General features: G+C 42.4%; 1 protein-coding gene across 1 annotated transcript in view; it reads left to right on the top strand.

Moving 5' to 3' along the window:
• Nucleotides 1–12,324, top strand: part of LOC124615937 (nucleolar protein dao-5-like) — a 36,221-nt gene extending 23,897 nt beyond the window's left edge. The window contains exons 4-5 of the mRNA XM_047144127.1: nucleotides 368–457; nucleotides 9,823–12,324. Of these exons, the coding sequence (XP_047000083.1) occupies nucleotides 368–457; nucleotides 9,823–11,639 (1,907 nt within the window). The 3' untranslated portion in view covers nucleotides 11,640–12,324. The remainder of the gene's footprint in view (nucleotides 1–367; nucleotides 458–9,822) is intronic.
• The last annotated feature ends 12,449 nt before the right edge of the window (nucleotides 12,325–24,773 follow it).

Genomic DNA, 24,773 nt, shown 5'->3' on the forward strand with positions numbered 1-24,773 from the left:
TTCCGTGCTGCCCTGACGGTACTGCTCTATTTCTACTACACTTACATCCTTGTCATGGCTTATCCTGCATTACTCAGTGACCTATTGTCGCTTAGATCTGATTAAAAATGGAAAGTGTGAGAGACATTTAGAAATGGGATGAATACAATATAGGTTGCGTAGCTGCTACCGTGTTTATTTAATTTGAATGTATTGCTGAAAAGTGCTATGTTTAAGAATCACTCACAGTTACGTATTTATTGTTTCATGGAGTCTTATATCTTTCTGAAACAGACGCCTTGAAACAACGACCGTTACAAGAGAGAACGCTAAAATAAAAATTTAGACATTATGCCATGTATGAAATTAATTTGCACTTTTTTTTCAGGATGTGCCCGTATCCAGTACCTGCAAGGTGATTCTATGTTAGTGACCATGAGCTTTGCCGATCGAGTCCTACACAACACAACAATCTCAGGTAAGTTGCTCAGAAGGAAGTACTCATCTGCAGTACCGCCAGTACCGCAAACGTGCTGGACTGTGTGGCTACACCTCTGCTGTGAGACAGTGTTTACAACAGCTTATCTTTACAAGTACTTCTTAGTAACGCCTGATGATAATAGGTTCGGAGCTTTTACATAACTATGGTATCAACGTGTTGCCATATATGGCATCCGGAAAGCGTTTCACACGGTGCTCCACTGCGGACTGTTAACGAAGGTACGAGTATAGGGAGAAAATTCCAAGATATGTGAATGGCATCAAGACTTCTTCAGTAATAGAACACAGTACGTTGTCCTCGTCGACGGCGAGTGGTCATCAGAGACAAGGGATCGACAGGACTGCCCCAGACAAGTGTGGAAGGATCGCTCTTGTTCTCTATACAGGGTGGTCCATTGATCGTGACCGGGCCAAATATCTCACGAAATAAGCGTCAAACGAAAAAACTATAAAGAACGAAACTCGTCTCGCTTGAAGGGGGAAACCAGATGACGCTATCGTTGGTCCGCTAGATGGCGCTGCCATAGGTCAAACGGATATCAACTGCGTTTTTTTAAAAATAGGAGCCCCCATTTTATTACATATTCGTGTAGTACGTAAAAAAATATGAATGTTTTAGTTGGACCACTTTTTTCGCTTTGTGATAGATGACGCTTTAATAGTCACAAACATATGGCTCACAATTTTAGACGAACAGTTGCTAACAGGTAGGTTTTTTAAATTAAAATACAAAACGTAGGTACGTTGGAACACTTTATTTCGGTTGTTCCAATGTCACACATGTACCTTTGTGAACTTATCATTTCTGAGAACGTATGCCGTTACAGCGTGATTACCTGTAAATACTACATTAATGCAATAAATGTTCAAAATATAGTCCGTCGACCTCAATGCATTTGGCAATACGTGTAACGAGATTCCGCTCAACAGCGAGTAGTTCGCCTTCCGTAATGCTCGCACATGCATTGACAATGCGCTGACGCATGTTGTCAGGCGTTGTCGGTGGATCACGATAGCAAATATCCTTAAACTTTCGTCACAGAAAGAAATCCGATGACGTCAGATCCGGTGAACGTGCGGGCCATGGTGGTGCTTCGACGACCAATCCACCTGCCATGAAATATGCTATTCAATACTGCTTCAACCGCACGCGAGCTATCTGCCGGACATCCATCATGTTGGAAGTACATCGCCATTCTGTCATGCAGTGAAACATCGGTAGGACATTACATAGGAAATCAGCATACATTGCACCATTTAGATTGCCATCGATAAAATGGGGGGCAATTATCCTTCCTCCCATAATGCCGCACCATACATTAACCAGTCAAGGTCGCTGATGGTCCACTTGTCGCAGCCATCGTGGATTTTACGTTGCCCAGTAGTTCATATTATGCCGGTTTAGTTTCCGCTGTTGGTGAATGACGCTTCGTCGCTAAATAGAACGCGTGCAAAAAATCTGTCATCGTCCCGTAACTACTCCTGTGCCCAGTGGCAGAACTGTACACGACGTTCAAAGTCGTCGCCATGCAATTCCTGGTGCATAGAAATATGGTACGGGTGCAATCGATGTTGATATAGCATTCTGAACACCGACTTTTTTGAGATTCCCGATTCTTGCGCAGTTTGTCTGCTACTGATGTGCGGATTAGCCGCGACAGCAGCCAAAACACCTACTTAGGCATCATCATTTGTTGCAGGTCGTGGTTGACGTTTCACATGTGGCTGAACACTTCATGTTTCCTTAAATAACGTAACTATCCGGCGAACGGTCCGGACAGTTGGATGATGTCGTCCAGGACACCGAGCAGCACACATAGCACACGCCCGTTGGGCATTTTGATCACAATAGCCATACATGAACAAGATATCGACCTTTTCCGCAATTGGTAAACGGTCTAGTTCAACACGGGTAATCTATCACGAAGCAAATACCGTCCGCACTGGCGGAATGTTACATGATACCACGTACTTATACGTTTGTGACTATTACAGCGCCATCTATCACAAAGCGAAGAAAGTGGTCCAACTAAAACATTCATATTTCTTTACGTACTATACCAAAATGTAACAAAAATGGGGGTTCCTATTTAAAAATACGCAGTTGATATCCGCTTGACCTATGGCAGCGCCATCTAGTGGGCCAACCATAGCACCATGTGGTTTCCCCCTATAAGCTAGACGAGTTTCGTTCTTTGTAGTTTTTTCGTTTGATGCTTATTTCGTGAGATATTTGGCCCGGTCACTATCAATGGACCACCCTGTATGCATAAATGATCTGACGGAAAGAGTACGCACTAGGCAGCAACCTGTACTGTTTGCTGATGACTCTATAGGATAGGGGACAGTGTCGTAGTTGAGCGACTGTCGAAGGCTACAGCATGACTCAGAGTTTCTGTTTGGTGTAATGTTTTGTAAATGTAGAAAAATGTAAGCTAATGCATGTGACAAGGAGAAACAGTCCTGTAATGTTCGAATACAGCATTAGCTGTGTGCTGCGTGAGACAGTCACATCTATTAAATATAACGTAACGTTGCAAAACAGTATGAAATAGACCGAGAGTATAATGACGATAGTAGGGAATGCGACTGGTCGACTCGGAGTGTTTTAGGAAAGTGTAGCTTATCTACAAAGGAGAACTCGCATAGAATTCTTGTGCGACCCATTCTTGAGTACTGGTCGACTGTTTGGGATCTCTGCCAGGTCGGATTGAAGGAAGACATCGAAGCAGTTCGTAAGTGTGCTGCTAGATTTGTTAACGGTAGATTCAGTCAACACGCGAGTGTTACGCAGATGATTAGCGATCTCTCTCTTGGAAAGAACGCTCTCGGAATGTCAATAGCAAACACCTCTGTGATACACAGCGGCTCGCCTGTAGCACCTGCCACTGGACGTTGTTGAGCATTTCCGTACTGAACGGCTCCATGTCAAAACGCGCCGCTCTTCGCTTTATATTCGTTACTTATTTTATTAATCCAACATGGTAACGGACTTATACTAATGACCAACATTCAAGAATAGATCTTAGAAATGGTTTGCTACTCATTTCTCTCGTGAATGAATTACGTTTCCTCAAGATTCTCCCGAAGTATATGAGCGTGGCATTTGCTTTTTCTACAGTTCGTTTTATGTGATCATTCCATATCAGATCGCTCCAGACGGTTAATTGTAGGTATTGTACGGTTTCTTCTTTTTCCAGTTGCAGGCATTCTATAGACAACAACATCGTCTGCGAACTACATCACGGGGCTTCCGACGTTATCGGCTACGTTACTTAAAAATATTGTAAACAGTAACGGCCATATGACACTCCATCGAGGTGCTCCCGAAATCACCTGCGCACTGGTCGATTTCGTCCCGTTAAGAAAACGTGCCGACTTCTGTCTGCAAGGGAGTACTGAATACAGTCACAAATCTGTTATGTTGTTCAGTAAGCTCGTATTTTGTTCATTCAACGACAGTTTGAAATTGTGTGGAATATCTTCCAGAAGCCAAGGAGCATGGCGCTGCTCAGGACTGTCAGAGGAGGACAGGCGAAGTTGGGGCATCTCTTCTTTTTGAAGCAAAATTTCACGTTAAACCATAATGAAAATTTATTCATATTCGGTGTACAGCGTCACTAGGAAGACGCCGCCAGTTCAGAGGTGGAGGGCTGAGGGGAAGTCGTCAAGGAGATAAGAGCAGGTCCGTTTGTTCGGTTCAGGAGCCAGCAGAGAAGAGAGCATTGCCTTCATGGCTACGTCTCTTCGCTGATTGCCCCAAGGCATCAAGGCATACAACCCTAACACAGTACTGATTCCCTCTCAGCGGAGCGCGGAAATTGCGGCGTCTGACACTCACCATTTTTATCCAAGAGTTGCTGAGTGGTATTCACTTGGATCGCTAGTGGCGTGGCCGTGATGGGTAGCCAAAACAAGCCAGTTTCGAGTAGGGCTTCTACGTTAACTGATGCTTAATGACAGACATTAAAAATATGGTTTTTTCACTACCACAATTCTTTCTGAACTAGCGGCCCTGTACTGTTCAACCTGCTCACTGTTGTTTACCGTGCCAGAATCTCGTAGAGGAACAGAGCGAACTATCATAGAATAAAGACTTTCACGACCGGATGTCTCATCTACCAGCAAATCTTTAGGGCTGTATGGTCGTAGTCTATGAGAGTTCGCCGTTCCTAACATTTCGGCCACAGCTGCGCTGGACATATCCAGAAATGCTTGTGAGTCCTTCTTGGATGTATTAGTTACGAGACAGATCGACTGAAGATTGGAAAACAAAGGTTTTCAGAAAATGACGCATACGAATAAATATTTACAAAGCTAAGAGAATTAGCATGTCGAAAAACTTGGACTCGAAAATAAAACATCTGAAGCAGGCTTTAGAGAAAAATGGCTATTGAGGAAAAGAAATAAACATAGCTCTACGCCCAGATAACAACAGACCGAAGGTCAACGATAAAGCACGACTATGGAAGAAAACAGTTTCTCAATTTTTTTATTAAAAATGTAACTGATGGGATTGGTAAGATCTTAGGAAAAGCATGACATAGAACTAGTCTTTAGACCAAGAAGGAAAATACGTCGAGCTCTCAGATCTCTAAAGGATAAACGCACTCTTCTGTCGGCGTGCGTGTTATAAAAAATTCCGTGTACGTGCGGTAAGGCACGGCAGTGTGTTTTCGGATGTTCTGCCGAGTTGTTGTTTCCATTTCATGCACAACACAACGACCACCAGCCCACACGCCTTCTTCAGGTGCTGTGGGTTTCACTGTAATGTGGCGCACTGCCTGGACTAAAACCAGAACGTCCGGAAGCAAACTATTAATCAACCGCGTCGTGAAAACCTAAGAGATCGTTCAGTAAGGTAAGCATTAGAACTAACAAGAGAAGCATGCCCTAGGGGACGTGGAAGAATCAGCTGTAGCAGAGCATGCTCTTAAGTAGGAAATTACTAACTGAAGATTTCTGAAACCAAAATTTTGTGACAATGACGAACTACTGTTCAGGGCTATACTGAGATATACACCGAAATATATAGGATCCGGCGGAAAGGCCTCCTGTATTTCGAAAAGTAGTTACAAACAGACGAACAAAGATACAAAGAAAATACTTTTGCTTGTGAACAACAAATACAATGCCATTTTACATTAGGTGGTTTTAAAAATTACTTCCGGTAAGTGGCGCCCTCCACTGTTGACACACTGACGAATCCTTTACCGGAAGTTGTTCATAGCGTGCGATTTCCGATGGAATGGCAGTCACATCCTGGGTGATTGCCTGGATGGTGCTTCTGAAGAATTTCCTAACAGACAGCTCAGCAAATTTCAAAATATCTCTCACTTAGTCCTTTGCCAGACATTATTTTGATGGGTGCATGTGAAGACCTCTGTGCAGCATTCCTCTTACACTCATATCGGTCAATCCCAGAGCAGCTGCGTTTTTGAGTCCTGTACGCTTTGGAGATCGCTGCACTGACGCTCTCGCACGAGCCACATTTTTCGGCGTCGTTATAGTGCGGAGCCCGCCAGCAGACTTTATTCGCAGTGCATAGCCTGATGTTCTAAAGTCTGATAACCAGACTCAAACAGTTTTTGTATCTGAAACAGAATCATGTCGGCCGAATGCGAAATTCCCGCTGAGTAATAATCACAGAACCACCACTACAAATATACTCCTTCGCAACAGATGCACGATGTCAACTTAGTCAAACCATTAGGCCTACTGAAAATGGGATGTATACCGCTATCGATCGATATCCCCTACACAACAGTATCATCACCAGAGCTCACACTGTGGCCTCTCGAAATACGATAGGTCTTTTAGGCGTGCCCTGTACAAACATAGGGATATTGTAAGAGGAAAGAAGAAGCCATGAAACAGCAGGTGTACAGGTTTGATGAATAAATAACATGTTTGACAATCAACAGTTCTATGATTAAGCTTTATCTCTGGCAACGATTACCTCTGCCAGCCCGGCCAGTCAATCGGAAAGACTCAGCGGAACCACGAGCACGCCTGAAGATGTCCAGCGCCGCTGTGGACGAAACGTTAGGAACGCAAAAGTCTCAAGGACCACGACCATACAACCCGCGAGATTTACCAGCAGCTAAGAGCGAGCTGTATTTTTCGCACACAATCCACGTTGACAGAGCTGCCATATATATATATTTAAAAGGCTGGGTCCTGACTGACTTTCTCATCATCGCTCAGCTCAAACAAATAATGACAGAAGCTTGATATTTGGAGTGTGTGTAGATCTTGTACTGTTGGCGCCGTTTAAGAAGCTTTTTCGAAATTACACCCGTAGTAGGAGGAGGGGGATGAGACGTTTTTTTGAAAATCTGTCCCCATTAAGTCAATTTTAAGGCTAAAACTACGAAAATCAGTATTGGTTTCTTGGTCAGAAACAAAGAAATATAAATATTTCAGAATTTTTGGAAATTTAACCCCGTAGCGGGTAAAATAGTGGGTGATTTTTTAAAAAATAAATCAGTATTAAGGAACTACTGAAATATTTTTAAAGCCACATGCATGAAAATTAGTGTTTCAATTCTCGGCTACAAATAGGAAATACGTGTTTCAGCGTTTTTTTGGAATTCGACCCCTGCGGGGTTATAATAATGACGATGTTGGCTTTATATTATCCTTCTCACTCCTAAGTTCTTTTTAGGTGATTAAACTTCGTGCTTAAGCACAAAATTTTCCTAGACAGGCCATACGTTGTAAGCACGTAATGTGTTCCCCATATCGTGACCAACGAATACTTCATAAATGTTAAGACAGTCGAACTGAGTACGTTCTGCACAGGATAACATACACGCTCTTTTCCTCAGCTGTACCTTTCTTTTATTTCACTTTACTAGTAAAGTCGAGGTCAGGAGTTAGGTTCGCGTCTTGTCCCAACAACACACAGTTTATGCGCAGGCGCAAGGTATTGTGTCCGCCTAGGCGGGCCTCATGACGCTACGGTCAGTTCCAGTACAGCACTCGTGGCTGCCGTATCGCGGTCGCAAAGTGGGGCCGTGGCAGTTTTGATTTTGATTTGATTTACTTTCATTCCAATTGATCCGTAGTGAGGAGGTCCTCCAGGATGTAGAACATGTCAGAAATACAACAATACATGACAAATATTTACAACTCAAACAAATAAGCTAATGTACCATTCCACAGGTCCCAAGTGGAATGATCGTCATTTTTTAATGAACACTATATGAAAGAATCATTTTACAAATACTAATGCACTGAATTTAAAATAAAAAAGTTTATTTATTTATTTATAAGGTAATAATCGTGTAATACAACTACTATAATACTTATTTACAATGAGCACATTACTGCACTGAAATGGTGCGGAAGTTAGATTGTACTTACACACACACACACACACACACACACACACACACTTATTTACAATGAACACATTACTGCACTGAAATTGTGCAGAAGTTATATTGTACTTATATGTATACACACACAAATGAATTGGTTCTACTGAGAAATTCATCAATGGAGTAGAAGGAGTTGGCCACCAATAAATCCTTTAGGTTTCTCTGAATTTCATTGGTTGTTATGCTTTTTATGGCTGCTGGCAAGTTATTGAAAATGTGTGCTCCTGAATAATGCACACCTGTTTGTACAAGACTAAGTGACTTTCAATCCTTGTGAAGATTATTCTTATTTCTAGTATTGATTCCATGAATTGAGCTATTGGTTTGAAAGAGTGATATGTTTTAATGACAAATTTCATTAAAGAATAAATATATCGGGAAGCAGTAGCTAGTATCCCTAGTTCCCTAAACAGGCTTCTGCAGGATGTTCTTGAGTTCACACCACATATAACTCTTACTGCACGTTATTGTGCCCGGAAAAATTTAGCTTCGCTTGATGAATTACCCCAAAAAATAAACCCATATGACATTATGGAATGAAAGTAAGCATAGTATGCCAGCTTTTTCATTTTTATATCTCCTATGTCTGACACAATTCGCATTGTAAATAGAGATTTGTTAAGATGCTTCAGCAGTTCTGTGGTGTGTTTTTCCCAGTTGAATTTATTATCAAGCTGTAATCCCAAGAATTTAACAGCGTCCACTTCTTCTATCTGCTGGTCATCATATGTTAGGCATATACTCGTGGGACACCCCTTACAAGTTCCGAACTGCATGAGTGTGTTTTTTCAAAGTTTAGTGACAAGGAATTGGCTAGGAACCAGTGATTAATGTCCACAAATATTTTATTAGCTGATCTTTCTAAGACTATACTTGATTTGCTATTTATTGCAATATTTGTATCATCGGCAAACAAAACGAACTTGGCATCTGGTAATGTTACTGATGAAAGGTCACTGATATACACAAGAAAAGGTAAGGGCCCTAAAATGGAACCTTGTGGGACCCCACATGTAATTAGTTCCCAGTTGGATTATGCCTGATAGCTTGAGACATGTCTCTTTCCTATTAACACCCTTTGTTTCCTGCCAGAGATATAAGATTTGAACCATTTTGCAGCATTTCCTGTTACACTATAATGTTCTAATTTACTTAAAAGAATATTGTGATTTACACAGTCAAATGCCTTTGACAGATCACAAAATATACCAGTTGCCTGCAATTTTTTATCTAATGAATTAAGCACATTTTCACTGTAAGTGTAGATAGCCTTCTCAATATCAGAACCCTTTAGATAAGTTTTTACAGTCTGACGATAATTTATGGAATTTTAGTTTTAGCTTGACCATGTCCACTATGGACAAACGCTAGTTACTTTTATTCTGAAGAAGGTTGGGTTGTTCCCACTAAAACGTAGGTAAATGTAGGTAAACTTTGCAACTGAGGCTGTTGGTTTTTAAAATTAAAATTAAGATGAAATGTTTTATGAAAATGTGTCACTACGAACACATTTTTAAAGCTAATCTATGAAAACTGGAATTTAGCTTCTCAGTTGGAAATAATAAAAAATACGTGTTTGATTCTTTTTGGTAATTCAACCCAGGGGGGGGGGGGGGGGAGTAAAATACGGATGAAAGTGTTCATTTTAATATTTTATCAAGCAAGCGTTTTCAGACTAATTCTATGAAAATTTGCATTTGGTTTATCTGCCTTGTATGTTGGATTCTAGCTACCAGAATCCCTTTTGGTCATATGCACATTTGTAAAATTACTATGGTACTATGGTATCAATTAGGGTGAAAAGGTTAGAAGGTTTTGCAATTTGTGAACGACGTAAAAATTCGGTTACAGAAAAACAAAAATACAGAAATTTGTTGAGACCACAGAGTGTACGTTAGCGAAGCAGCGGGCAATGAGCTAGTATTGAGGTAATTGTTTTTGTTGTCTCCTGCGGCAGGGCGGCGTCCCAAGCCGGTGTGCATGCCGCTGCCGGGCGGCGTGTCGCGCTTCTGCGGCCGCGTGTACGGCGTACAGCGCGACGGCGACCAGCAGTTCCGCGCCTGCCTCGGCCTGGAGCTGCGCACGCTGGAGGACCTGGAGGCGGCCGTGCGCGTCTCCTGCTTCCGCTTCGCGCAGCAGGGCCTCTCGCTGGAGCCCGCGCCGCCTCTGCCGCCGCTCCAGCAGGACAACGACGACGACGACGACGACGATGACGAAGACGACGACGACGATGACGATTACGCTCTGGACGACGATGACGACGACGACGACGACATAGCGCTCGACGACGATGACGACGACGACGACGACGATGACGATGACGACGACGCTTCTGAGAACGACGTATCCCCCGACTACACAGGTTTCAGCGTCTTAGGCGACGACCTCCTCGGACTGTTCGCCGGCGGCGGAAGCGGAGGCGCCAGCAAGAAGAAGCCCGCTCCAGTCAACACTGCCGTTGCCCCCGGCAAGAACAAGAGGAAGCCGGCGGTGGCGCCTGCCCGGCCCACAAAGACGGCAACGACACCCAGACCCGTACGCAAGGGCGCCGCTTCCTCCACGATTTCGCCACCGAAGGCGACGGCCGGAGCGCCTGCCAAACCGGTCAAAGCCACCAGACCGAAACCAACCAAGTCCAGACCGGCCGTTCCGAAGCGCCCGGCGACCCGCCGCAACACTACCGCGTCTACAACTCCGCGCGCGAAGCCGACGAGACCGTCGACTACTCCGCTCCCTCCCACACCGTCCACTGCCGCACAGAAGGTGGTGACGTGGTCGAGCGTCGCAGGAACGGGTAACGACCAGATGGCGTCGTCGACCGCGGCGACGGACAACGCCGCGGAGGAGGCGGAAGCTGTTACGGCGACCGTCACCAGTATCAGCGTGGTAGAGGTTGTCACCAGCGCCCCGACGCAGGTTAACGCAGCTGGGAAAAGGCCAGCGTCGGAGAAACCGGCAACGGCTGCAGCAGCACCCCCCAAGGAGCCTAACACCCACGAAACTGTCGAAGCGTCACCCGCGACAGAGAGCTCAGAGGAAGATGTGGAAGAAGAAGAAGAGGAAGAGGAAGAGGCTGCCGAATCTTCTGACACACCAGACGAACAGGATGAAGAGTATGATGATGATGATGACGATGATGACGAAGAGGATGACGAGGAAAAGGATGAAGAGGTTGCAGAAGAAGGCAGTGAAGAACAGCAAGAAGGGGGTGATAGTGGAGATGATAAGAATGAACAAGAAGAAGAGGAGGAGAAAAATGAAGTGACGACACAGCCGCCAGCATACTCGAAGCCTGCGGATCCTCTAGGAGAGGCCAGTTCTGAAATGGAAGCCGTTGGGGATGATAAACAAGAAGGAACAGCCAGTGAAGAGATTACTATGTTCCCAGATTCGGAGGAAACGTGGAACACGACTGACAATCCCGCTGAAGATCTTATGATGATAGACAGAAATGTGCACCAAGGAAGTAACAAGAAGAAGAAGCCGATAGACAGTAGCAATAGCGTACCTGACGGAGAGGATGACGACGAGGAGGCCGAAGACGATGACGATGACGAAGACGACGATGACAATGACGATGACGAAGACGAGTTGAGCGACAGTGGTGAGGACCTGGACGACGAAGACGACGACTACGGACTGCGGGTGGAGGACAGCGACGAGGAGCAAGGTGCGGACGACGAAGACGACGACGAACTGAGGGGCAGCAAAGTGCCCCCAGTCCCGGCGCTGAGGAGTGGCCGCACTCACCGGCGAATGCGCCTCAGGCGGTGACCCGGCTAAGACGCGGCTAGCAGTCGGACCTGTTTCTTCGCTCTGGGGCATCGGGAAATGCGTCTCACGTGCTGGCTGCACTGCTCTACTGACATACTCTGGACTCCGGTGACCTCATTTCTTCGATGCTTTGAATGAGTACTGATAGAACCAGCAGACGCTTTCGAAAAGAATACCCGTGGATTTTTGCACTCGATTCATTAAACCTCTCATTCATTATCTTATCACAGATGCCAAAGATTAGGACTTTTTGTCTGGCCAATCCAGACACTTAGACCTATTATTTTCTAATCTTTTTGAGCCGTACACAGATGCCTTTATTCAGAAAAGTTAGAAAGGGATATTGGTAACGGTGATAATGGTTTTACGGGAAAGATTACGTTACACTTCGTGTTTCACTCCTGGTGTAATGGTCTGTAACGAACAATTTCACTCTGCACGTTCTTAGTCCTTCAAACACATGATCTTATGTTACTAAGACCAACTGCATTTCATGAGTCACAAGTAACAAGGATTCCTGCTGACTTTTTCCTGTTTTTCAGACACTAGAATTGTCCACACTTTCGAAAACATTCGAAGTGTAACCACTCAAGTGTAACAATTTTTTTCTACCATGACAGAGTTTTCGTCTCAGTATGCACTTTTCCAAAAAACACTTGAGTTTTAAATTTAAGGTTTCTGTTGTTCTGGGAAGTCAAAATAGTATTACGTATGTAATATGTTATTTATTTATTTATTTATTTACATATTTATTTATTTATTTACTTATTGTACTTGAATATTTATTAAATACATTATTAAACGAGTGTGGAGCCTTAAATAAACTAGTGTTATAAAATTAAAGAAAAAACGTAATGAAGTTCTTCATTAGAGCCTTTAAATTTTTCTTTCAACTCGATTTGCTCAGTGTAACACTGACTAGAGTCTATGGCCCTTCTTTTTCCTATCTCTTAGTGGATCGTCTAAGACTACTGACTAAGTTCAGAGAAAACTTACATTACATGATGACAAAATCTTGCTGGCGGAACTACAAACAACGTGAAGAAACAAACTTCAGACTTACGGGAAAATTTTGAATAAGGTGTTAACAAAGCACAAGATCTACTTCTTCCTGGCATGTCTAAAATATTTATATCATTATATATTAAGACTCTATTACAAGAGATCCAGTTCTATGTTGCAAAGAAAGGAAGAACGTCTAGTCGACATTATGAGAGACGCAGCATAAAGCCAATGGCACTTCGTTTACTTGCGTCTGCGTGACATTTCAGATGCTGCTGCTTTTTTGGCATCGTGGAAGAATGTGTAGCCACCGCTATTTTTCAGGTTCTGTACACCACTTGACGATATGGTCGAATCTATGCTTTAACAAATTATGGTAGGATATCATTGCGAAATGCCTTCCTGGAAAGCCAAAGTGCAAGCGTTCTAGAAATATGGAATTTGGAACTATTACATGAGAAACTAAAATTACTCAAGAAACTAAAATATTCTCAGTTTTTCTCATCGCGACTGATTAATAGTGTGCTTCTGGGAGTTCTTCCGAGCTGCTGATTCCAATTTGTGTATAATATTTTGATGGCAGGCCCAGAGGACATACTGTTTCTTCGTACTACACCCGCAATCAAAGTTGACACTCGGCGCGGTGCCTGATGGGAGCGACCGCAAAGGCATTGCCCATTTACAGTCGCTCCTATCAGCCACCGCGCAGGGTGACAACTTTTTTGGCGCTAACATTAGGTACTACTAAATTACAGTTTCCTGTTGTAACTACTTTAGGCTTAGTACAATGGTTTAGAGATCTGTGTAAACTAATGATTCAGATTGTCGTAATTATGTAAATGAAACAGCAGGTGGTACTTACATATGAGAAATAACTTTTCCTCCTTAAAAACATTTCGATTTGCATCCATAGCAGCAACAATGACTCGCAGTTTTCATTATTGATTAATAAACGTGTAATACGGAGCATGCAGATGTGATATTAAAGCTCTGGTCTTAGCGTAAATTGTAAACAAATAGCCTTATACTAAAGTCACGTCACAATTCCGTCGGAGATTGGCGAAATTCGCGAAACGTTATCTCAACTCCAGAGGTATTCCTGTTTTAGGTTACGATATTGTAGTGCACATGGAAGTAGCGCCATTGAAGCCAACGTCCGCCATGTTGGTTACCCCAAACAATAGTTTCTGGTGGAAATGTTTTGATTTAAAAAATGATAACTTGTGTTTTTTACGAGTGTATTTGTCATTCTGATTATAGTTTAAAGTGTAAAAGGAACACATTTCATTCGTAAGTGGACTCGTTCAGGCAGTAATTTCTTTTACGTGCATGAATTTTGGTTGTGCTGTTTATTTCTACTGTCGTGGTTTTCTTTCTGTAATTTGAGATTAGATTTCCGGTGAGTTCAGTTCTAAAAGCTCTCTTCGTGAATGCTGTGGGAAGAAAAGGTCGGAAACTGACAAAACATTGGGAAATAAATTCTCAGCATTTTTGGGAAGAGCACATAGACAGAACATCATTTCGTCAGTGCGTATGAAGAAAATGCTGGACTCCAACAGCGGTCTTTTCATATCGCATACTTCTGTTCTTAGTTATTCGCAACATACAACAAAAAGGAAGTTATACTAACGAGAGGAAATTCGTCATATTACGGGATAAAATATGCATTTAAGACCAGAAAAATGCTGTGTTATTCGTGAAAGCAATTTAATGTTTTCTATTTAAGACTTTGTTAGTGCACGCCATAGAAATTAAAATAACAGTAGTCTGCTAATGTTTTGGGGCATCTAACATGGTGGCGCGGGCTTCAAAGCAACGTACAGCGTAAGTCTGTACCGCCATCTCCTCATTTTATACCTTCAGGACAGCGCAGCTCTCTACAAGCAGTATGCACTTTCTCCGTTACCAAACACAGAGCAGGAATACCTGTGGAGCTACCACAGTGTATTTCTCAGGTCGCCGATACCAAACTGCCTGAGATTGTTATGTAACCGTCGTATAATATGGTTTACATTTTGTAGTAAGACTGATACTTCATTATACACCTATTTCCTTTGTTTCTACATGTTTAGTTAACAGTTCCGGTAAGTGCAATGGTCAATAATTTTTGCTGTTATGGATGTAAATTAAAAAATGTCAAAGAAAGAAAAGTTACTTTACATAGGGAAGTGTCACAAAGATATAATTATGATTATCACACTAGTAAGAAGCGCTTCTTATGTTGAAAAATATCGAGAGGTAGAGTAATAACGAATTAATACCAGAGGGCTAATTCAAGTGACTGAGTGGTCATATATTTACAAGCGTCATATATTCTGGTAGGGTGATAGTGAGAGCAACTACAAGATGTAGCAGACTGGGTGTTCTTGGAGGAAATCCATGAATTCGTTGCAGGTACAAATCTCACATGATGTGGTACCCACCGTCACGACTATATGAAATGGAAATCGAGTCCCTGCCAAGGGCTGCGAGAAAATTTTGGAGCTCTCCCACCATTAGAACAAAAGCTCGCATTCTTCAGTGATGAGTCCCGCTTTGAACCGAGCTCCAATGACACCCTGGACAGCGATTGGGTACCAACTTGAGTGTCGCCTGCCATACGGCCCGAGAACAGCAATGATGACCTGGGGTGCCATTTCAGGTCACAGCAGGACTCCTGTTGTAGCCATACGCTGCAACCTTACAGCACAGCGGTACCCCGACGATACTCTACGCCCTGTTTTGTTTCCCTTCATGGCTAGCCATCCTGGGCCTACATTTCGGCAAGATAACGCCCTCCCGCCCATGGCGAGAGTTCTAGTGCTTGTCTTCGTGCTTGTCAAATCCTACGGTTGGCCAGAAATGTCGCCGGATCTCTCCCACACTTAGAATTTTTGGAGCAGTATGCTCAGGATCCTTCAACCAGCATTGGATTTTGAAGATTTAATGAGCCATTTGGGCAGAATTTGGCATCATATCCTCAGGACAACATCCAACACCCTATCAATCAATGTCAAGCCGAATAATCCAGGATGGCTGGTCATAAAGGGCAACAAAACGTATTGTCGTGCTGTAACGGTGCTGAGGATGACGAATAAGGTGGTTCTCGCGTAAGAGCCAGAGGCGGACCAACTCGTTATTGAATTGCTCTTTCTCTTGAATAAGTCATACAATTTTTTCGGAAACCGTAATCATTGCTAGTCTGTACAGGTACAGCACACATGCCGATTCCGTCCTATTCGGATAATTTTTTCGTAGTGTGCTTTTTTTTGTTTTAATGTTTTTTTTTTGTCTTAGAGAGTGTGTGTTATAACGTCAGTATCGTACAGTACACAGACCTGTAAGGTGTGCCTGAAATGGTAATGTAATTGCACATTAATATCTGCTATCAGGTTGTCCCTAATATGCAGAGCTTTGGATCTCACTGATATCTGAGTAAATGTTCGAAGCGATACACTCGATTGCTTACAAACCAACTGTGGTGCGGCTTGGCGCATGAGCTATGATGCCAAGCACAAAATTAATTCATTTTAAAGAAACTGAAATTAAATTACACATTATAAGTGTAAGGTTGGTCGCTGAACACAGGATTTCGATGAAATTATTCTCAAGATACTATCAATCACACACTCAGTTTCTCTATTATTTTTCGAATAACAAATAATGTTTAGCCCACTAGGTTTTAGTCCTAAATATCGGTGGCGCAGTGCTACTTTTTTCTGATCTGAGGGTCGACACAGATACTAACGGCTCGGTGTCAAGAATGCGGTTTTGTTCTAATAATGCGAGGAATCCAAGATTTTCTCGCAGCCCGTGGTAACGATTGGATTTACACTTCGGGGAGTCATCTCGTTGAGTGTAGGTTCCCGTAAGATTTATATTCGCAACGAGTTCATGATTTTCTCCGTCAGCACATTTAAAGTCTTTAATCACCACACAGAGTGCTAGATTTTGCAGATGCGTTCACTAACACACTCCTGAAATTATATAACGCTTTTAAATATACTATATGACCACTCAGTCACTTAAATTAGTCCTATTGTATTAATTCGTTATTACTCTTTGTCTCGATGCTTTTCAGCATATGAGGCGCTTCTTACTAGTGTGATAACCACAATTAGGTCTTTGTATCACTTACCTATGAAAAGCTTCCGTTTTTGACATACTTGAATTTGCATCCGTAATAACAAAAGTTATTGATCATAGTTGTTACCGGTACTACTAAATAAAGGTTTAGAAGTCCGGCCCCGCTAGCTGAATGTTCGATAGCTCAGCGTGTTCCGTCAGAGGGCTGCGTGCTCTCTGTAATAAGAAAACTGAGTCAAGGAATCAACGATCAATTTCAATGGATGTCTTGCATCGTCCGCCCAGACCAGACTCAACGAACTATATCGAACAAAATGATAGAAGAAAAAAAAAAGTAATAAGTGGTCAGCTCGACAGAATGTCAATCCTCAGGGCCCAGGTTCGATCCCCGGCTGGGTCGGAGATTTTCTCCGCTCAGGGACTGGGTGTTATGCTGTCCTAACCATCATCATTTTATCCCCATCGACGCGCACGTCGCCGGGGTGGCGTCGAATCGAAAGACTTGCACCCGTCGAACGGTCTACATTTTAATGTAGAGAAACAAGGTAAATACATCTCTATTGAAGTTTCAATCTTACAATTAGCATAAAATGTAAACACCTTTATACGAAAGTTACGCAACAATGCCAGTTGGGTGTTGACGACATGAGCAGTACGCTATTGTCATTCCAGAGTGTACAGAGATGCATTGAGATGCGCAGAGTAGATTTTGTGTTGTCAACATACATTGTCACCATGATCACGTGATCTCGGGACGACTTAGGTTTGTTCGTAATGCGTTCTAGAAATTTTGAATGTCGCCATATCTCTAGAACAGACCGATTTCCTTTGTACGTCCCGTGAACATGATAGAGGCGTTTTGCAGACCACAATAACAAATTGCGTTTGATACCTGGAACAAACTGGGCTCTTAGCTTTGAAGAGCAAAATGTCACGAACCGTCATGTCAGCGTGTATTCGCAGTGTCCGTCACATCACGTGACGTCAATTCGCTTTGCCCAGTTGCGACCGGCGAAAGTCAGGTTATTAGTCACAATCTGAAGTACAAAGAGTCAGAGTATGTCATCGGAAGTCAGGAACTAACAACCGACAAAAATTCATTAATTGCCGAAGCAAAATTAACAACTTATGTTCTTGATCAATTTTATTTGCTTAAGTGCTGAGAAGTGAGACAACATTTGGAAACATCAACATTTATTTGCTACGGAAAATATGTAGCTACAAACACGTTAAACAATAACTATAAAGGAATAAGTCCAGCCTGTTAATCATATCAATTATGTTTTTTCTTGCGTAACTAATAACGTCATAAAGGACTGTATTTTTCGCCTCCATTAAAGCTGACTTTATCATTTTAAATGTTATATAATGGAAATTGCATCTTCAAGTTATGTTGTTATTTATATATATTACGGGCGTCAGCTCTATCGTGCTATTGTGTAACGTCACTACGAAAAAAACGTCCAAGTCGTCATGGAACATTTACAGTTTGGTACGAAAACAAAGATAATAATAAAATAAAGATTACAAAGACACAAAAACATGAACTCCACTATTATAACACGAGTCACGAGTCTGCGCCGTAAAATAGGTTACTTAACAATTTTCTCAGATGACGACACTGTCAAAACTTTCTTCCCCAGAAATCATGACATAAAGCGACAACTCTATGACGACCCTAGTGAATTCCACCGTTTGAAATGTATTGTGGAATGTTTTGACATGGTCTTAAACAAAACAGCATCGTCCTGAGATTAAGTGACAGTTCCAGGTTAATGCTGACAACACGCGCAGAAGGCAATGCTCATTTGACAGATATTTCTGCTACTCCGTGGGTAGCGCCAAAGATATCCCTTCTCTATGGTAACTGAGAAAGAATGTTATAAACCTAGAGAGGTGCGCTATCATGGTGGTGATAGCAACACAGAATTACGCTGTACGTTGTTTTGAAGCCGGCGCCGCCAAGTTAGATGCCCCAATACATTAACAGACTACCGTTTACGACTGCTTATGTCGTTAGAAGACATTTTTGGACGTTTTTCTGTTCGTAAATACATATTTGATCTTGTAATAGGACGCACTTCATGTCGTTAATGGAACTTCCTTTTTGTTATAAGTTGTGGATTACTAAGAAGAAAAGTATGTGATGTGAAGAGGATGCTTTCATAGCCCAGCATTTTCTTCCTAAGGACTAATGGAACTAACATTTGGTCTACGTCCTCTTCCCGAAAATGCTGAGAATATATTTAGCAATTTTTGGTCAGTTTCCAAACTTCCCTACTCACAGCGTTCATACAAAGATCTTATAGAGTTGAACTCATTGGAAGTCTGAACTCAAATTACTGAAAGATGGTCGCTAGAGTAAAACTAAACAGTGCAACTAAAATTCATTTATATATAAGCTATCATCACTCGAACAAGTCCACTTACGAATGAAATGTGATGCTTTTACACTTTAGACTATAATAAGAATGATTAACACACCTGCAAACATGGCAAGCTGGCATTTTTGAACAAAACCTTCCACCAGAAGCTAATATTTGGGGAAACTAACACGGCAGATGTCGGCTTCGAGTTTGTGACTTCATGACAACTCTCCACGAGACCCACAAGTAAGACAGAGTAAGAAAGAAAAAAACAATGGCAATGATAATAAATGTCCTCTTATCACGAAAATAGATGCAATCCATTGTCTTTCCGTTTTATGAGAAAATCGGCATAGTTTTTATATTTGACTGCAGGATAGAATTTGTATCTCTCTTTCCAAGCGCCTCCTGTTATTTTGCGACATCCAACGAAGTAAAAAAAAGCTACAACACTCCTGCCGACGATTACAGATCATCACGCTGCAGAGGTTGCAGTGATTTATTTCAGTTTGACAGACAAAATTACATGGCTTGAGAGTGTTCCATACATTCGAACCAGCGTCTGTAAATAAATTGACATGCACGTGTGTATTACAAACGTTCCACACACGTGAGATAACACTACAGAACACAGCCTTTCACACCAGCTGCTCACAAGTCAGAAAGAACACAATCTTTTACGTTCCACAACAACAACCTATAATTCAAGAGTACATTGCGTTTTGTGCACTATTGGAGGTCCTCTTTTACCAAAGTGATGCTGTATCGCACTGGTGTTAACGAAACAAATGGTGAGTGCATGTCTTGTAACAGAACCTCCTAACATCACTTAGTAGAGAATCCTGTAAGATTCCTCCGATACATCGAAAACAAATAACGTATGCATAATGGCGTCTGACATTTATTGCTCCATAGCTCGCCTCTAGCGACCTGTGTGTCGAGTTTCTGTCATCCAGTAGACAATAATTTGCAATAGCAGCAGATGTTTGCATTCTCATTTTGTAAGCAATTTAATCATCAGAGAACAGCCTATTTCGTACAGTCTACACATATGTCGCGAAAAACACTATCATTTCTAGGTTCCACAATGAGCTACAATTCAAGTGGTGTCTACTTTATAATTAGAGGTTATAAAGTATGAAATAACACAAGACTTGTGGTAACACCTCCTTTTAAACATGCAGCCGTGATGATAATAATGAAAACAGTCACGATACCATGTTGTTGTTGTGGTCTTCAGTCCTGAGACTGGTTTGATGCAGCTCCCCATGCTACTCTACCCTGTGCAAGCCTCTTCATCTCCCAGTACCTACTGCAGCCTACATCCTTCTGAATCTGCTTAATGTATTCATCTCTAGGTCTCCCTCTACGATTTTTACCCTCCATGCTGCCCTCCAGTACTACGTTGGAGATCCCTTGATGCCTCAGAACATGTCCTACCAACCGATCCCTTCTTCTAGTCATGTTGTGCCACAAATTCCTCCCAATTCTGTTCAATACCTCCTCATTAGTTATGTGATCTACCCATATAATCTTCAGCATTCTTCTGTAGCACCACATTTCGAAAGCTTCTATTCTCTTCTTGTCTAAATTATTTATCGTCCATGTTTCACTTCCATACATGGCTACACTCCATACAAATACTTTCAGAAACGACTTCCTGACACTTAAATCAATACTCGATGTAAACAAATTTCTCTTCTTCAGAAACGCTTTCGTTGCCATTGCCAGTCTACATTGTATATCCTCTCTACTTCGACCATCATCAGTTATTTTGCTCCCCAAATAGCAAAACTCCTTTACTACTTTAAGTGTCTCATTTCCCAATCTAATTCCCGCAGCATCACCCGACTTAATTCGACTTCAATCCATTATCCTTGTTTTGCTTTTGTTGATGTTCATCTTATACCCTCCTTTCAAGACAATGTCCATTCAGTTCAACTGCTCTTCCAAGTCCTTTGCTGTCTCTGACAGAATTACAATGTCATCGGCGAACCTCAAAGTTTTTATTTCTTCTCCATGGATTTTAATACCTACTCCGAACTTTTCTTTCGTTTCCTTTATTGCTTGCTCAATATACAGATTGAATAGCATCGGGGAGAGGCTACAACCCTGTCTCACTCCCTTCCCAACCACTGCTTCCCTTTCATGTCCCTCGACTCTTATAACTGCCATCTGGTTTCTGTGCAAATTGTAAATAGCCTTTCGCTCCCTGTATTTTACCCCTGCCACCTTCAGAATTTGAAAGAGAGTATTCCAGTCAACATCGTCAAAAGTCTTCTCCAAGTCTACAAATGCTAGAAACGTAGGTTTGCCTTTCATTAATCGTTCTTCTAAGATAAATCGTAGGGTCAGTATTGCCTCACATGTTCCAACATTTCTACGGAATCCAAACTGATCTTCCCGAGGTCGGCTTCTACCAGTTTTTACATTCGTCTGTAAAGAATTCGCGTTAGTATTTTGCAGCCGTGACTTATTAAACTGATAGTTCGGTAATTTTCACATCTGTCAACACATGCTTTCTTTGGGATTGGAATTATTATATTCTTCTTGAAGTCTGAGGGTATTTCGCCAGTCTCATACATCTTGCTCACCAGATGGTAGAGTTCTGTGAGGACTGGCTCTCCCAAGACTGTCAGTAGTTCTAATGGAATGTTGTCTACTCCCGGGGCCTTGTTTCGACTTAGGTAGACTTAGATACCATGAGAACAGATAAAGTGGATTTCTATCACTTTTATAAACAAATTCAGTGTAGTTTGGGTGCATTGCACATGCATAACAAATTGTCATGCATGAGGGCATTACATTCATTTCAGGCATATGGAATACCGATGCAGATCTATACATTCATATAGGTCATCATTATTTTGTAAGATCCAGAACAGGCAAAAACTACCAACTATCTGCATCCAAACCTTAACCAATCATACCACTCCTTGTAATACATCCTCCTGTAAGATTTTATCCCATCTCTCTCTTGCAATGTCTGCACGTTGACATCAAGCATATTACAGACACAGGTATCGCTCCATTGGAGAAGTTGGCCAGTGGTTGAAGTTGCTTGTGTAGACCTGTGTAAAGTTTTGTCACCTGTACTGGAGGAAGACTATATCCAACGTACTATCAATCATAAGATGGTTCAAATGGCACTTAATACTATGGGACTTAACATCTATCCCCTAGATTTAGAACTACTTAAACCTAACTAACCTAAGGACATCACACACATCTATGTCCGAAGCAGGATTCGAACCTGTGACCGTAGCAGGTGCACGGTTCCGGACTGAAGCGCCTAGAACCGCCCGGCCACAACGGTCGACTATCAGTCATAAGAGATGGTTCCAGTGTTGTTCTCTCATAAGCAGGTTAATGCATTGTTTTTCAACTGTAACACATCTAAGAAGTGTGTGACTACAGCTTTGTACACCACCACACACTTTCTTTTTCTATCATGACTTCGAGATCTGTGTCAGATGCTTAATCGACATTAACAAATTTCGATCCATTGGCTCTCACAGTAGCTGAACATCGCATCGTTTAAACTACATAGCACCCACAACACAATGGATGGTAGAAACAATAATGTGGAAGACACAGCAATATGTGAAACTGGAAAATTTGGCGGCATTGTAGAGCATTTCCAAACAGCTATCAGAAGGTGGTGACATATGCAGTTAATCTCATCTTCCACAGTGACAGAGTAGCAGATTTCTTGGTGTTCCTGTTCAGAGGGCACTGCTTCCTCATTTTTCACTTATGTACATGATTACTGTTCCAGTGTTTACCATTGCCAGAAGGTGCTGTCCACAACACATGTGGGATAGCAGAAATAAAAAGAAGGTACTGTTATCTTATTGGTGAGAAAAATGTGGAGGGAATCGCAGCATATGGAAATAGGACGAGTCTGCAGCCTTGAGGAAAGCTTCCAAACAAGTGTCTGAAGGTGATGACCTCTACATTTAATCCCATGCTCCACAATGACAAGTAGCAGACGTCCAGACTCCACCAACGCCCTCTCCATCTCAAACAAGTAGTGTCAGTCAATCATTACGTGGTAATCCACTGTGTAGCAATGGATGGATTGGATGGGGAAAACGCTGTTGGTATAGGATGAGGTACAGCAATAACCATCGCATGAGACAGCATGAGCAGTTTTAGCAATTTTACTATTTGTTCTGTAATTTCAATGCCAGTCAATGGCATCGGTTAACTATCCCATTATTATTTTGCAACCACCATGCACTATATTTCAGATGCAGATAGATGACCGTGCAGTATGTCCATTTGGTCAGATACACCAAAGTATATCAGACAGAATCCTATACCAATGCAGTCAAGTTATCTACATAGCCACGCGGAGCGGCCGCGAGGTTTGAGGCATCCTGTCACGGACTGCGAGGCCCCTCCTGCCTGAGGTTCAAGTCCTCCCTCGGGGATAGATGTGTGTGTTGTTCTTAGCATAAGTTAGTTTAAGTAGCGTGTAAGTCTAGGGACCAATGACCTAAGCAGTTTGGTCCCTTAGGAATTTACACACATTTGAACATTTTTATCTACATATTTCTAGGCCATCAATTGTAGTGCATAAACTGCAGTTACGATTGGCCAATTTTCCCTGTGTGGATGGAGGTCACAGGGTATTCACCCAATGGCATGATAATATCGGAAACTGACAGATCCCCCCGCCCCCCCCCCCCCCTCCGCATTGTCCTTGATCAGTCCTCCCTGCAAGCCATGCAGGGTAGCCGAGCGGGGTGAGGTGCCTTGTCACGGTCCGCGCGGCTTCCCCCGTTGGAGATTCGAGTTCTCCCTCGGCAATGGGTGGGTGTGTATTGTCCTTAGCGTAAGTTAGTATAAGTTAGATTAAGCAGTGTGTAAGATTAGGGATCGATGATCTCTGCAGTTTGGTCCCATAAGACCTTACCATATATTTCCAATAATTCCTTCCCTGCAATATGATCACCAATTTAATCTGCAACTGACGAGAAGTGTGAGGGTACTATATCTGATACATTCCATCTCTTGAAGGTACCGAGTGATCTGTGTCTGTAAGTGCTGTTCAGCAAAGACTGTTCTGCACCAATCTTACACATGGCACCCCTTCCAACTGCACAAGGTATGTACAGGTGCATGCATGTCAAGTAGGTTAGCACCCCTTATCAGTGTATAGTAGACATGAGAATGTTGTGGGGATATAACAGATAGTTAAGAAGGAACATGTGGTTTATGCATGATGGAGATAAAGGCGGATGGAGTTTGAAGCATTTCATGTAAATGAACTGTGCTATCAATTGTGGAGTATTATTCCAGTGTCTGGAGTCAGTACCAAAAGGTAATGGTATGGAGAAATGATCTCCATCTACATAGATACTCCTCCGTCGTGGAAGGTACCCTGTAACAATACTAGTCATATGCTTTCATGTTCCACTCGCAAGTAGAGCGAGAGGAAAACGACTGCCTATTTGCTCCTAATTTTCTCAGGGAATTCCCATTTGAGTTCCCAAAGCATCTCCGTAACACTTACTTGTTATTCGAACATACTGGCAAGAAATCTAGCAGCCCACCTCTGAATTGCCTTAAGTCCAACCTGGTACCGATCCCAAACACTCAAGCAGTACTCAACAGTAGGTAGCAACAGCGTTCTATATGTGGTCTCCTTTACAGGTGAACCACTCTTTGCTAAAATTCTCCCAATAAACCGAAG

This window comes from Schistocerca americana, chromosome 5 (assembly GCF_021461395.2).
Source record: "Schistocerca americana isolate TAMUIC-IGC-003095 chromosome 5, iqSchAmer2.1, whole genome shotgun sequence".
NCBI lineage: Eukaryota > Metazoa > Arthropoda > Insecta > Orthoptera > Acrididae > Schistocerca > Schistocerca americana.